The 14,039-nt window shown below is 33.5% G+C and overlaps 1 protein-coding gene across 5 annotated transcripts; it reads right to left on the reverse strand.

The window, feature by feature from the left end:
- Positions 1–117: 117 nt before the first annotated feature.
- LOC142631769 (uncharacterized) lies at positions 118–3,201 on the reverse strand. 5 transcript variants are annotated; one of them, XM_075806081.1, is made up of 4 exons: positions 3,080–3,201; positions 2,840–2,894; positions 1,078–1,481; positions 118–1,013 (listed from the first exon to the last, which is right to left on the reverse strand). In XM_075806081.1, exons 3-4 carry the CDS (start codon positions 1,270–1,272, stop codon positions 714–716), a joined length of 495 nt encoding a protein of 164 aa, XP_075662196.1. In that variant the 5' UTR covers positions 1,273–1,481; positions 2,840–2,894; positions 3,080–3,201; the 3' UTR covers positions 118–713. The 5 variants fall into 5 exon arrangements, 1 of the variants encoding a protein (XP_075662196.1); XR_012843658.1 differs by lacking the exons at positions 118–1,013; positions 1,078–1,481 and adding an exon at positions 2,406–2,688; XR_012843657.1 differs by lacking the exons at positions 118–1,013; positions 1,078–1,481 and adding an exon at positions 2,406–2,707.
- Positions 3,202–14,039: the final 10,838 nt, after the last annotated feature.

Consider the following 14,039-nt stretch of genomic DNA (forward strand, 5'->3'; position numbering starts at 1 on the left):
CGTACTACTTAGAGACACTAGACGAAAAAAAGCTAAGTCACCTATAAAACACGGAGTACCTGAAGAAATACTACCAGTAGGCGAAGGACAAAGATGACAGCATCGTTTACCTCCTCATTTCCAGTTTATCTTTTAGTTTTTATTTCCTACAAGGATGAAATAGTCAAATTGTGAGGTGGTCGGACCTCACAAGTGAACGATAACTCAATCGTACATACAAGTCCACATTTGGATTGACCCCTGCGACTTGATTAGAATACCTATTGCACGAGCCATAAATTAAGAAATGCATGTCGGATAAGAGCCATTCAAGGGTACAAGCAAACGGATAAAAACAAGCAAATAAGCTAGTTAAACCTTACAAGAGGGATTATGTGCATAAACAAAATACGACGGTTAAAAGCTGTCCTTAACATCTTAAAAAAAAAAATACTGCTGCTGGTGGGGAGTGCTTTCATGCTTCTGTTCGTTATCTGGTTGATGGACGATATCGTCCACAGGCTCTTCTTGATTTTGAGCAGGAGTCTGGCCTTCATCCACAAGAGGAGCATTAACAGCAAATAAGTCTTCTGTACTTTCTGAATGGACGAAATGGGCTAACGTCTGCCCTTGGACGTCTATAGAGACGTGGGAGACGTCCAGATCTGGATACAAGGCCTTAACCTGATGGAGGGCATCATCAAATCCTTCAGCAAAGGAGCTCCCAAGTTCTGCTATAAGAAGGTCGGAATCATGATACTCCCGTATCGCCTCTTCTTTGGCTTCACGGAGCTGATTCTTGGCATCCGTAACCTCCTTTTCTTTATCCATAAGATTTGTGTCAGCTGCTCCGTCTGCTTCTCTATCTCTCCTCTGACCTGCTCAGAGCAGGTAAGCTTTTTCTCCATGTTGATCTCCCAAGCCTTCAGATCATGAAGCTCGTCTTCCATCAAATTATTCTTCTTCCTGAGACGGTCCAAGGTTGTCTCATGATTCAGACAACGACCCATCAACCCCTTCATCATCAACATGGCCTGAAAGCAAAGTCAATATGAATTCGGCAAAAATGATGAATAAGGAAGGACGGGTGTAAAATACTTGAGAAATGGTAAAAAGACCCGTCTCTCCCATCGCCTCTGTAGCATGGTTACCAAGATCCTCATAGTTGTCAACAGTTATGATGGACGAGAGCTTTTCCAAGGCATACTCAGAATCTTCTCGCAGGAGGACGGGTGGTTTCTCACTAATAAGAGCTGGACCTTTCATTAAACCTTTACCCTTTCCTAGCCCCATGGGAGTGATCGTTCTTTTGGTCTCAGCTTCCAACGCTATGACGGGCTCAGGGGTTGTTTTCTGTTTCTTTTGATGACGGTCAATTTTCTCCGGTTGCTTCCGTTTGGATGAAACAAATGAACCCGTCCCCTTGATCTGTTAACTGGCCTCCTATTTTTTCTTAGCTGCTCGTTGTTTGATGAAGGCTCTTATTTTAGCATCGTCCATTTCTACAAAGAAAAGACGGATGTGCAGCATTAGAAAAGTATGAGAAAAAGAAATTAAAAGCATTTAATGACGGGCTTACGTTTGCGAACTCTAGTGTCGTAACAACGGACAGCTAAAGTAGGTTTGGGACCTTCACAATACTAGTAGAGTGTGTCGAGGGTAATAAATTTAGCCCATGTCCTCTCTTCAATCTTGGGCTTATTAAAAATCCTCTCCAAAAAGCTCCACTGCTCTAGTGAAACTTGTGGACGGTCTCAAGCTGCAAAAGAAGACGTTTAGAGTAACTTACAAAAAATAAAAGCAAGGTTTGAGCACACACGGGAATACTAAACTAAGTGCATACCCGACGGAGGCATTATGCCCCATGTTGTGTCGACAGGCATATATTTGTTATCACCTGGACGACACATCCACTCGTCCCCTTCCATGAAAAAATACCTACTCTTCCAGTCCCTATTAGAGTCGGGTGTATTACACACGAGCCTCAACAACGGGCTCCTAGCCACGAAACTATACATATCCTTTGACTTTGTAATCTCATTGGGACGGTAACAGTGAAAGAATTCTTCCACCGTCAACCTTCGTGCACCGTCAGACATGGCCCCGTACAAGACCTCCGCGTCTATAAAAACCCTCCAGGCGTTTGGGGAGATTTGTGCGACGGATAAACCAAGACACTGAAGGAGTCGACGATGGAGAGAGCTTAGAGGAAATCTGAGCCCTGCCTTTAGCAGTTGCTCATAAATCCCAACACCTTTAGCACCCTTATAGTAACATTTCTCGGATTTATAGGGGAGACGGAGACGGATGTTGTCAGGAATTTGGTACTTGGCCCTAATAGTTTTGAAATAAGATTCTTTGACCGAGGACCTAAAGTCATTGACCATCCGCAGGGGTAGCATTACGAACTCCCTAAAGCTGTCTGGACCAATAACAGATTGGACGGGAGATCAACGCCGTCTAGGCCATCACTTGAAGCCTCCTCTGAACTATTCAACTCCAAACTTTCATCATCTAAGGAAGGAGAAGTAGTGGACGAATTCCTTTCTTCACTTGTTGAGTCCCACAAAAATTTATTGCAGAGCAGGTTTACAGAACCGCAATTTTGCCTACCCGCGTTGTCTCTCTCTCCTCTTCACACCCTTTCCACAACTTCAACACTCTGTCCACAACTTCAACACTCTCTGACCTCAGCAGAGTCTCTACTCTCTGACCAACACATTTTACACTTCATAAATTAATGAACTACGTTAAAACACAGATCAGTGAATATATATTTGGTGTTAGAAATTACACTTCATAAATTAGACTTCATATATATTTGTTAGAAAAATAAACTATAAAAGAGCCATTGTTGTACCTTGCAAGGGAGAGAAGCTGAAGGAATGTAGAAGATCGGTGAATATGAAGCAGATCTGAAAAATATAACCAACAGCAAAGGGTAAAAAATATTTGTTAGCAATTTGCTTATGTGAAGTAGTAGAGAGAGATATGATCAACTTATAAAATGAGAACCAGATTCGGCAAAGAAAAAAAATATTTATATATAAAACCGGACCCAGATGCGTGAGGTACAGCAATATGAGCAAACTTCTCTCACCTTCGGGTACGAGAACAGAGCAAATGTTAAGAGATATAGTTTGATTTTCTTCCATTTGTGTCTGTGAGAGAGAGAGAGAGAGAAGAATCGTTGTTGGGAAGAGAGAGAGAGAGAGAGAGAGAATATGAGAAATGAAATGAGCGTGGGTTGGGAGGCTGTGGTTGTTGTTGTTGCTTATATTTATAGACAGCGGAATGAGAAGGAAGTAAGAAGTAAAGAAGTGAAAAAGGTTAAATTGACTAATGCCCGAATGTTTCGCCGAATCCTCTCTGCCACGCACGCGCTTTCATCACTGTCTTTATTTCATTTTGTATTATTATTTTTTTTTTTTATGAGATTTCATTTTGTATTCTGATTTTTGTGAGTACAGTTGTTTCTATTCTTTTTCTTTTTCTTTTTTATTATTTTTTGGGTAAGGAAAAGTGGAGTACAGTTTAGTTCTTTTGTTGTTGTTGTTGATATTCAGAGTAGAGTTTTAGTTCAGGTGATAAAGTGGAAATCCCATAAGTTTCAAAATTTTTCTTATGGGAAAATTTTACCCATTTATTAAAAAATAAAATAAATAAATCTCGTGTCATACACTTTTAATTTTTTTTTTGAAAGTTGCACTAACCTCCATTAAGATGTATTGGAGTGAAATTTGAAATTTCCTTAAACTTTTGTATTAATGATACTTTTAAATGAAACAAATTAGCCTATCTTTCATTAAAAAAAAAAAAAAAAAAAGCCTAGACTCTCTTAGGTATAATATTACTTCTCTAATAGAATGTTATGTTTAAGAAAAAAAAAATCCAAAACTTATTGGAGAGAAGTGTCATTTTGCTCATAGTTAGGGTAGAAATATTATTTTTAATAAATATTTTGTTGACAAAAGTTAGGCATAGATTTAAGGATAAGTGTTATTTATACAAATGTTTGGAGAGTGTCATTTCAATAATCTCAAGGGATGATAGTGTGTAATTGACATTTTTTTGTAGTCAGTATGTAATAAAAGTAGTGTCAATGATGCATTCAAAAATATATATAAATATTATTCCAATCATAAATTATTACTTTAAAAGGCATACTATAAGAAGTAAAAAAATTGTGTCTCTAATATTGCTCTAATGCATTTGACTATGACATGGTGATGAATCTTTTGGGGTGTTTGAAGTTAGGTAGGTTGGTTGTGTTGTCATCCCCAATCAAGACATAAGAGAAAAAAAGAAAAGGAAAAACAAAGGATAGCAATGATTTGCAGGTATATTGAGTTTGAATAAATAGACAAATAGATGAAACTTGTGTGGTCCTTGTAAGTACACAATTGCACCTGGACCCAAAGACAATTATGGGCTCAGGCCCAATGAGCCTTAAACAATGAAATTTATAGAGTATGGACTTGAAATCTAAGTTAGAGGTACTGAGAACTTGATGACAGGCTAAGGTGTGAAAACACTTGTAAATAATAGATGATAATTGCAAATGGACCTCCTCGGACGTGAGCCGAGGACCACTTCTGTATTAATTCTCTTTCTCTCTTAAAAGTTACAATTTTTAATTTCTTTCTTTGTTACTGACTGATCCCCCCCCCTTTTCTTTGGCCTTCACCTCCTTTAAATACTTCTTCTCTTGATACTTTATCCACGTGTTGCTCAAATCCCCTCCCCTCTAGATATTTCTTCTCTTAGTGCCTTTCAATAGTAACCAAAAGTCTCAGTTCTACTGTTCAGGGGTCACTTCCCCATTAATGCGGCCAGGGAGATAGGTGCAAAGTCTTTAATGTGGAGGTGGCAGCCTTTACTCATGATATTTTTCTAACACCGGTGTATCTAAAAGGTTTAAGGTTTCCCCCTCTTAACCAACAATCTTTTCGGAATTCTGTCTTGACCTTCGTAGTGAATCTCCGAGTTCTCTTGGGTCTGTCCGAGGAGAAACTCACTTTCGGATGTGCCCTCGGACCCTCGGCGTATAGGCCGATTTGCAGTACTAACAGGTTCTTTAATTTTAGAGCAGGTCGGCCCTCCTTGCTAGAGCCCAAAGGCCCAAATGCCTGCTTGGGTCCTTTTACTCCCCACAGTCCTTGTTTGGATAAGAAAGTTAACAATGTTTTGTCAAGCCAATTAATTCATTGAAGAGGGTTTCCCTTTTTTTTTTTCTTGTCCCTTTTTGCTTTTTTTAGGCAATTCGAGATTCTAGTTCTTTTTTTTTTTAAAAGATTTTTAAGGGATCAAATAAGCTAATATATTTATGCAGTAGTTAATATAAATATTCATATTTTTGTTAAATAATAAAGTGACTCCATTTTATAGATTATTATATATTTAAATTCCCAAATACGTTATCAACAACTATACAATAAAACATGCAGTTTTAGTGTTGGCATGTAAGTGTATTCACGTATGTCATTTCATTTCCTTATATATACGTGTGTGTGTGTGTTTCTCAAAAAAAAAAAAACTATACCATAAAAAAAAGTCCAATTTCATTCAATTATTTCGGGGAAAAAAAAAAGTCTAACTAATTAAAAAATTGGCTTAAAAATTAAAAAGTGATTAAAAAATTACTATCACAAACAGTAACGCTTTAAAGCTTAGAAAAGGTATCAATTTCCATTATCATTCTTGACCATGATATGTTTTAATGATGAAAAATATGTTTTTATATGTGATTAATATTTTTTAGGAATTGTTGTCACTATTCATCAACCAGAACCATTAAAAAAAATCACATTATATATGCAAAGTGTAGAATTTATTGTCAGATACGCATCACATATAAATTAATCCGTTGAAGAGTGTTTCCTTTTTGTCTTGGGCCTCTTGGCAATTCGAGAATTTTTTTTTTTTTTTTTGGAGACTCGGCAATTCAAGGTTCTAGTTCATCTTTTAAAGATTAGAAGGGGATCAAATTAATGAGCTAATATCTCTCTCTTAAAAAAAATTAATGAGCTAATCTATTTATGCAGTATTTAATTAAATCTTCTTATTTTTGTCAAATACTAAAGTAACTTGGGTTTTGAATTATATATTTAAATTTCCAAATACATCATCAATAAGTTATAAAATATAGAAAACTCCAATTTCATTCCATTCTTACCATTTGATCAACTCATGATTATCAAAGTCTATGTGCTTACAAAAATTGCTATCACCTCTAAGTGGTTAAAAATTACTATATAACCGAAGGTAACGTTCAAAAGCTTAGAAAGTATTCATTTCCATTGCCATTATTGACCATAATATGTTTTAATAGTGGAAATATTTTTAAGAATAGTTGTCTCTAATTCTCAACCGCACCCTTTTAAAAATAACTCACAATAATTATGAAATTTCAAAGTCTAAATTAATTGTCATATACGCATCACATATAAAATAGAATCAATAGATCCATATGTAATTTAATGTGGCATCTTGATCGCTAACAAATGTTAGATCGTGAACCATTGGAGAATAGCCATGGCATTTACACATTTTATATTTTTTATTCATTTTTTTTTTTGTGTGGAATAAATGACCCAAAAAAATAAGCTATCGCTCTTTTTTCTTTTCTTTTCTTTTTTCCTTAAAATTACATATATCACTTGATTAGCAATGTGTTTGGTAAACTGTCAAGTTAATTACAATCCTAAACTTAATTTAAAATTGCGGCACTCTAAATGTGCCGCCATAGGTCAAGGTTTGTAGCAATGCTTGTAAAAAATGCCATCATAGCAAGGGAATCAATCTCGTAGCCGAGGTTGTACTGGTTTGACCAGTGGAACGATATATTTCGATACCGGTCAATACTGGTGTACCGTTTCGAGTTTACCATTATTTTTTATATTTATAAATATATATATATATATATATATATATATATATATATGTATGTGTGTGTGTGTGTGTGTGTGTGTGTGTGTGTGTGTGTGTTATAAATTATATAAAAGTTTACCATAAAACATTTTCTAAATTTAGAACAAATTATTCATGATTTTAGACTTGAGTATCAATTAAAAGAAAAAAAAAACACAATATAAAAAATAGAAAACTTAAAAGTTACCATTGCATACTAAGAAAACAAATAATACTAATAAGTTAATGCAAATAAGTTACTATTTTGTCTTAACAAAAATTCAAAAATTACAAAACTTAAATAAATAAATAAAAAATTCTGTACCGGTCGGTATTGCCCGAAATTGACCGGTATAGCCAATATTTGAACTGGTATGAAACGTTGATGTTTTGATATCGCTATATATACCAGCATGGTACATACGGGCTAGTACGGTCAGTACTGGTACAGATGTGCGGTATTGACTACCTTGCATCATAACCAAAAAATGCTGCCACAAAAACGTTAGGTTAGGCCTGCTTTTTAGTAGTGATTCATTTCCATCAAATCAAATATACTTATTATCACAAATAATTCGAAAGTTTCTAAGAGAAAAGTCATAAGGCTTTTTAAGGACAATACCTTCAATTTGATAAAAATACATAATGACATACTTGAAGGTGGGTAAAACTATGGACTGAATTAGTCATAAGGATTTCAATTGGCACAATGTTGAGACGTTTAAAATTCAACAATGAAAGGGCCTGCATAACAAGGCCATATAACCAATCGGTGGAATTGGTCGAGTTTCAAAAATGAAGCTAATTCATAAAATAAGCTCAAGTAAAAATGACCAAAGTCTTTAAGATAGTGGAGTACACTCCTTTCTCCATTCTTTTCCATGCAATAAGGAAATTCTGGGCATCACAGTATCACACCACTCCCTATGATTCTTAAAAAGGGAATTTGCCTTGGCTATGGCCACATATATGATATATCCCCCATGGTTGCAGGTGGAAAGTCTCGTCATTGTCATGTTGTATTACATGCGAGCTGTGTTGGTGAGGCACTGAGTAATGTGGGATTTGAAGGGAGGTGGCCTTCTACATAGCCTCATTTTTGGGCATATTCGACTGCCTTAACCGAAAAAACTATTCTCAAGATCTCAATTGGTCAAGTGGCCCTAAGCTCAAGAGAATGCCTTTAAATTGGTCGAACATTGTAATTTTGAACCTTCATTGTTGAATTTGGTTAACAAGGTTATACTTACTGGGATTAAAACCCTTAGATCAACTCACTTACTTGCCCATCCTTAAAACTGTAAATAAACTAAGTTATTTATGAAAAACTCATACTAAGTATAGGAAAAACTTGTTTATACAAATTATACTATGAATTTATCTAGCAAATGAGTCAAAGTCAAGCTTAAATTTATACTCAACTATCAAACAAATCAAGCTCAAGCATAATAACACTATTTATAAACAAGTTTCAGAGTATGGTGCTCGCTTTAAAAATACATTTTATGTGTACTCATGTATAAAAAATATACTTATAACTTGAATATGTAATATACTTTGGTCCGATGAGTTGGAACTCAACTTCTATTTGAAATAAAATTAAATTCAAGTTTTAATGATTCTTTTGAATTCTTTTACACCCATTTTAATCTTGTGCAGTTTAGTAATTTACCCCTTGAGTACTCTATGTAATTGAAAGGATTAATTACCCATTTTTTAAAGTCATGGGGGGCGTGGCGAACATTCATCATTTCCAATGGAGTAAACAAAGTTCCCCACATATTCCTTCTCAAAAAAAAAGAAAAAAAAGTTCCCCACATATTCCCATTGCCTTCATGGAAAGTTGCTTTAAAAAAAAATGTATTATCTCAGAGACTCAGACGACGTGGATGAACATTATGAATCTGACGTGGACCAGTGGATGGATAATACACGACCTTATCATCCAAAATTTAAAATAAAAATAGATTAAAATAATAACTTTTGGTGAACACAAGAGTTTGACTCATTCTGACCTGGCTTGTAACACTCGTTCTCATCCATTTCCACATGTGAATTCGTCCATTTGTAGCAGCCAAGTAACGTAGGGCCTGTTTGTTTTCATGGTATATTCATTTTTCATTTTCTTTATTGTATATTATTTGAATATAAAAAAGCACTTAGTTTTACATTTAGCAGTATTTGACAAGTTACTCTGAATATATAATTTGAGTATAAAATGCATTGTACTCAGGTTTGGTTATCATTTTTTTTTTTAAGTAACTTTTCTCATTTACACACATCACATCACTAAAAAAAATTAATTTTTTCTAAAATTCGAATATGTTATTGTATTTGTATTTATAGAAAACAATAACACTAAAAAGTTATATTTATTTTTTGTATTCAAATCAAACTTTTAATGAAAACTAAATACAAATATTAAAATCAAACTAGTTTTTTTTAGCAGTAAGACCCACTAAAAACTAAAAGAAAATAAAAAACGGTTCTTTTTTGGGCTAACCAAACATGCCCATAGTTTATCTATTCTTGCCACGTGTTGAATACCCAGATGCTCAACTACCTCATACACTGTTCCAGGCTAGTTTGTGACCAAAGAATTTAACCAATTAGTTGTGAACACGTTGAAACGTGTTGTTGATGAGGTGAACAAGCTGACGCGTTTAATGTCTTACATGGGCCCACCCCACCTCTAAACTAAAAGCTAGATTTTGATTGGCGGTGATCTAATTTGGAGTTTCAAAAACTTGTGTCGGAGCGCCGTCAGGTCTACCATGTTGTTCTGCGGTACCAAATAAATTTTTTTTTTTTTTTGATAATCCAAATAAAATATTTTATATTAAACTCAAGAATATGTTTATTAGTGTTTGATTACATCCGTTAACGGAGGTGGCGTTTGGATACAGATTAAAGTTTTTTGCGTTTTTACATTTTGTTTTTTTTTTTTGCAGCTGAGGGGGATATATGTGCAGTGCGAGCACTATTTACGTACTTTTTTATTAATCTTTTATTAAAAATGGTTCCCGCATTACTATTTATATATTTAAAAATCATTTTGCTATAGTGTTTTCAGTTTTCAGTTTTCAGTTTTGAATTTTCAGCAATAAGTTCTATCTAAACAGACCCGAAGAATCGAACTAGCTCTAAGTAATAGTAAAATTTAATGAACATTCTTTAATTGGAAGTTTGACTCTTAAAAAAGAGTTGATTGTGTGTGTATATAGCTTTAATTTATAGATTCTATTTCTACCTCAAAAATCTATTTAGTATCTTGATTTGATGATTGATTTATAATTTTACACTAAAAATCCAAGAGTCTCGATGATTAATTTTTATTATTAAATCAAGATACTAATTGAGAATCGAATCTCAAATATTTTATGTAATACATTCTTTCTTTGATTGAAAGTTGATTCTTAAAAAAAAGGTAGATTGTTTTTAAGAAATAGCTTCAATCTATAGTATAGAGTCTATTTATGATGATTGCTTTTTGTATTTTTAGTGTAATCGAAGATCTAACCTTAGATTTCTTGTTTAATAACAAAAAAATTTCCGCTAATTAGAACCCACAAATTATTTCAATCTTCTTGACCGATGCATTTGGAAACTTTTTAAGCAAACCCATAATAAACTGATACATACACCTTTGAACATTCCATGTTTTATTTATTTATCAGGGTTTACTTTATCCTAATTTTATTGAGGTATGGTTGTCATGCACACTTGTTTAATTTCACCTTGATATTATATGATTTTGGTATGGTTGGCGTGGTTGGATTTTTTCTTTTCAACCACTTGGAAAAAAACATTAGATAATGTTGGTATTTATTTTAGCCAAAGTGGATGGTGTTGATTCAAGTGGGATTATTTTGAACTATTCTGACCCAGTGGGCATTAAAAATTAAATTTAAAAAAAAAAAAAAAAAAAAACTAGTGCAACCGTGTGAACGGTCATTTCCTAGAAGAAACATGCTATGGCCAGCTACTATTTTCTTATCATAACGTATAATAAGAGCATAGCACGATGCTCAAGCTTATGAGTGCGTAACTGTCGTGATTGAAAGTGTGAAACAAGAACCACGAGTATGGAAACTCATAGTCCCTCTAGATCATTGTGCTTTTAGCCTAGTCATTTCGATTACTTTTTAAAGTTTGATTTGGCATTGAAACACAGATTCTGTTTGATCATTGAATTATTGGATGTAAATTTTAACAAATCTATCATTAGATTACATTTTCTTTTTATATTTTTAATGATATATGTCATCAATCAAAATGTTTAAACTTTATGTTTTTGTAGTATAAAATTATGCATAAAAAATTAGTTTATAGAATCAATAGTCAATAAAATCCAATTGACACAAAATTTTACATCTGTGTTAAGAACATAAATGACATGCAATCCAACCATGGTTGTCAAAATTCCGATTTGAATCTTACGATCTTATGATTTTATGATCTCACTTGCCCAAAACAATCTGGATCTTTTAAGGATCTTTGCGATCGTTCAAAATCGGTAGGATCGTACGATTCTGACGATCCCAAACGACTTTAGTTTCTTGTAATCTTTTTTAACTTGACAGAAGGCTCAATTGGACCTAAATGAAAAATAAAATCTCAATAGATCAAGTTTTTCAACTCTAATGTAGAGAGAGTATCAGTTTGACCCAAAAAAAAAATCTCAATAGTGTCACATCTTGAGGTTTTTGGCCTCTTTAAATGATGCTTACAAATGGATGTAGTGATATATAGTAATTATATCAATGAATGTATACTTTATGTGATTATTTAACATACCAATGTGTGTTTTTTTGTTTTTTTCTTAAATAATGTAAAATCTTACGATCCATGATCCGATCATACGATTTATGATCCCACTTACCTCTCACGATCCTGGGTAGAATCCCGATTTTGATAACCTTGAATCCAACAATTAGATTTTTCGGAATATATAGCAATTACAGGGCCAAAATGGGCAAATGCCCTATTTGCACCAAAAAAAAAAACAGTATTATATCACCTTTCCCAAACTAATTAGGGAAATGTCTCTCTTTTGAAACTCGATTTTATCAAAGTCGAGTTAAGCCCTATAATGGCATTTTAAGGAGCCTATAGCAACATTTTTGAACTTAAGCTCCATGAACTAGAGTTCTAGGTAAAAAAAAAAAAAAAAAAACTTGCATGGAACTCGAGTTACAAAACGCCGCTATAGGACCTTAAAACGTCACTATAGGCTCCTTAAAACGTCACTATAGGCTCCTTAAAACGCCACTATAGGGCTCCATAATTTTTTTTGAAACTCGATTTTGAGAAAATCGAGTTTTAAAAGAGGGGCATTTCACTAATTAGTTTGGGAAATGTGGCATTGGCCTTTTTTTTTTTTTTGCACGAAATGGGCATTTGCCCATTTTCACCGCAATTACTGTGCTTCATAATTGCTCTACCGTTTCAATCCTATAGGTTTAAATATACTATGGTTGATATATTTTCTATTGGTCCAACAGATATATTTTTATTTTGAATGCCGATAGGCATAAAAGTATTAAAAAAAATTGCTAGACTACTTGTGGGTGTTGATGGTGTTAATATGTGTGCCCTTAAATTCTATTGTATAATACTATATATGACATTATGTTGTGATTAATAAGGTTGTTTTGTTATTATCTAAAATAATGGTAATATGAATATTTGGACATTATCATATAGTCTATGAGATGCATAGTATGTGATTTAGTCACAGAAGATATAAATCACAAGTTCTTTATAAACTCAGAATTTTAGTTTGTAATTAGTGATGAAATTGGGCATTTTATCTGCGAAGACTATAACATATCAACTAAGATGATTTGTCTTGATCATGAAAGTAGAGACTTCTAGTTGATGTGTTGATATGTTTAAAGAATTAAGACATATTGAACTAAACCTCTGTGAGATTTATTATTCTCCTAATGGCTGTCTAATAAATAAAAAATCTCACGACTTCTATTTACATCAACTCTAAATCTTAAGAGAATAATGGATCCGATCATGAAGTGTAGATTGCTTTGATATATCAGAAGTGAGATCTAAAGTCACAATCAAAACCTTAGTATGTTAGGTAGTCGCATTTAATGTTGATAGAACATATATTCTCAAGATGGAATTCGTAATCTCTTAATGGGGATATAAAATATTCTCTTGAGATAAGTTTAATGGAATTGGTTATTCAGAGTGTTAGACCTAACCACTTTAGTAAAAAGTTACTAAAGTATATATTTATGAAATTAGATTTCATAAATGTATGATAAATAACTTAAAAGATTAAACCGGGTATTCAAGGATTAAGATGTAGTAATCTTCAAAGTGTCAGTCAATATTCATGACTTTGTATTGCTACAAATATTTTAATGAAGGGATTGCATATATAATAAAGTCTTGGGATATAATTTATAAATAAGGCCTAGAGTGCAATTATATTTATATGGTGGTATTAAGTATAATTAATGGTAACTTTGGACTTGTCAAGAGTTGACAAAAAAGCTCAAGACCCATTGGAGTTAGAGTCTTATTTGTTCCCTTTTGGTCCCACTCCAAGCCATATACTAAAACTCAATTGAAATGACCCAAAAGGTTAGCTCAATTAGATAATCAGTTGGATATAAGGGAAGAGACATACAAAATTGTAAGAGATACTATTGTGGAATGAAATGGTATGTATGTGAGTGTAAGCCACTCCCTTATTTTCCCTTGAACACATACGTGTAAACTGATTAAGATGCCACGCTTCTTAGGCGTAAAGTGGAATTGGAGTGAAGATTAAGAGTGTTCTCAAGTACTTCTAATATTTGGTTTTGAATTTCACCACATTAAGGTATGCTCTCTTATTTTTAAATCCTGAAATTTACATAGTACATATTATCAATTGTAAATAAAGTAAATCCGTTAATTTTTTCGATGCGTATGTTTTGTATAAGATACAAATCATATTTTTCCAATAAATAGATCAAGGCTAATGTACTACAGCCTCATTAGTCACTACTACTAGCCATAAGCCCCTTAACTGAATTGTGGAAGCCCAACCCAAAAGCATAAAGGATTAAGAAATTAAAATCCATTCTAGTTTGGCAATGGACCAATGGTGCACCTTGTACTACCTTTCTTTTAAAGGTGGC

This window comes from Castanea sativa, chromosome 4, assembly GCF_040712315.1.
Source record: "Castanea sativa cultivar Marrone di Chiusa Pesio chromosome 4, ASM4071231v1".
Taxonomy (NCBI): Eukaryota; Viridiplantae; Streptophyta; class Magnoliopsida; order Fagales; family Fagaceae; genus Castanea; species Castanea sativa.